The following is a 1,154-nucleotide window of genomic DNA, read 5'->3' on the forward strand; positions in this document are numbered from 1 at the left end:
CAAACAATGATTACCAAGATGTTTGCCCCTCTACTTGGCCAGATTATGGAGGCATACATTGACGACATGGTAGTCAAAAGCAAGAATGAGACTGATCACTTGAACGACCTCGCAGAGATGTTCGCAGTCCTTAAGCGGCGTAAGTTGCGCCTCAACGGGTCTAAATGAGCCTTCGATGTCAGATCAGGAAAGTTTTTGGGTTTCTTGGTGACAAACCGAGGAATAAAGGCGGATCCCTCCCAAATTAAGGCCATATAAGAGTTGAAGCAGCCAAATTCAGCAAAGGACGTGCAATATCTTGCCGGGATGGCAGCTGTGCTTAATAGATTTATAAGCCGATCATCAGATCATTGTCGCCCTTTTTTTCAGGCCCTGAAATCGAAGTTCTTGTGGGATACGAAATGCGACCAAGCATTGACAGACTTGAAGACATACTTGTCACCCGCCGCACTTCTTGTCATGCCAATACCGGGTGAAGAAATTTTCCTTTATCTGGTTGTCTCCCAGCTCACCATTAATGCTGTGCTTGTTACAGCAGAAAGCATAAAACACCTCCCGATCTTCTACTTGTGCAAAACGTTGCTTCTAGTAGAATCAAGATACTTACTATTGGAAAAGCTTGCCCTAGAGCTAATGATGGCTTCCAAGAAGTTGGCACGCTATTTTCATACTCACACGATCATAGTATTGACTGAGTTCCCACTGAAGGCCTTATTTGAGAGAGCAGACTTCTCCGGTCAGATCCTGAAGTGGGCAGTCGAATTGGGGCAGTTCGACATCAAGTTTCAACCTAGAACCACCATGAAAGTCGAAGCGTTGGACGACTTCGTCGTAGAGATCTCACCAGGGACTCATCTAGTTTGATTGGTGGATTTTATAAATGCAACTAGACAAAGGGAAGTAGGCGCCGCGGAAATTACAAAGCCTACTATCCCATCAACATATTCCACCAAGTCAACCAAGTTAAGCAAAAACGGTATTGCAAAAATTACAAGGCCTATATTCTTTCCAGTTAATACCAACCTACTTGCCGAACAAAGTGGGGAAGGCGTTGCGAAAGTTGTACGCTAGACCATCAACCCACCAACTGAAGAACAATTAGAACCTAGCAATGCGTCGTTGAGTTTGGGAATAATCAAACAACTTGTTAGACC

General features: G+C 44.4%; 1 protein-coding gene across 1 annotated transcript; it reads left to right on the forward strand.

Annotated features, from left to right (window-relative positions):
* The first annotated feature begins 306 nt into the window (after positions 1 to 306).
* On the forward strand, positions 307 to 864 carry LOC145822370 (uncharacterized). The gene has a single exon (XM_082919214.1). It carries the CDS (start codon positions 307 to 309, stop codon positions 862 to 864), a length of 558 nt encoding a protein of 185 aa, XP_082775340.1.
* The last annotated feature ends 290 nt before the right edge of the window (positions 865 to 1,154 follow it).

This window comes from Camellia sinensis, chromosome 1, assembly GCF_055761805.1.
Source record: "Camellia sinensis isolate YWXY chromosome 1, ASM5576180v1, whole genome shotgun sequence".
Lineage (NCBI taxonomy): Eukaryota > Viridiplantae > Streptophyta > Magnoliopsida > Ericales > Theaceae > Camellia > Camellia sinensis.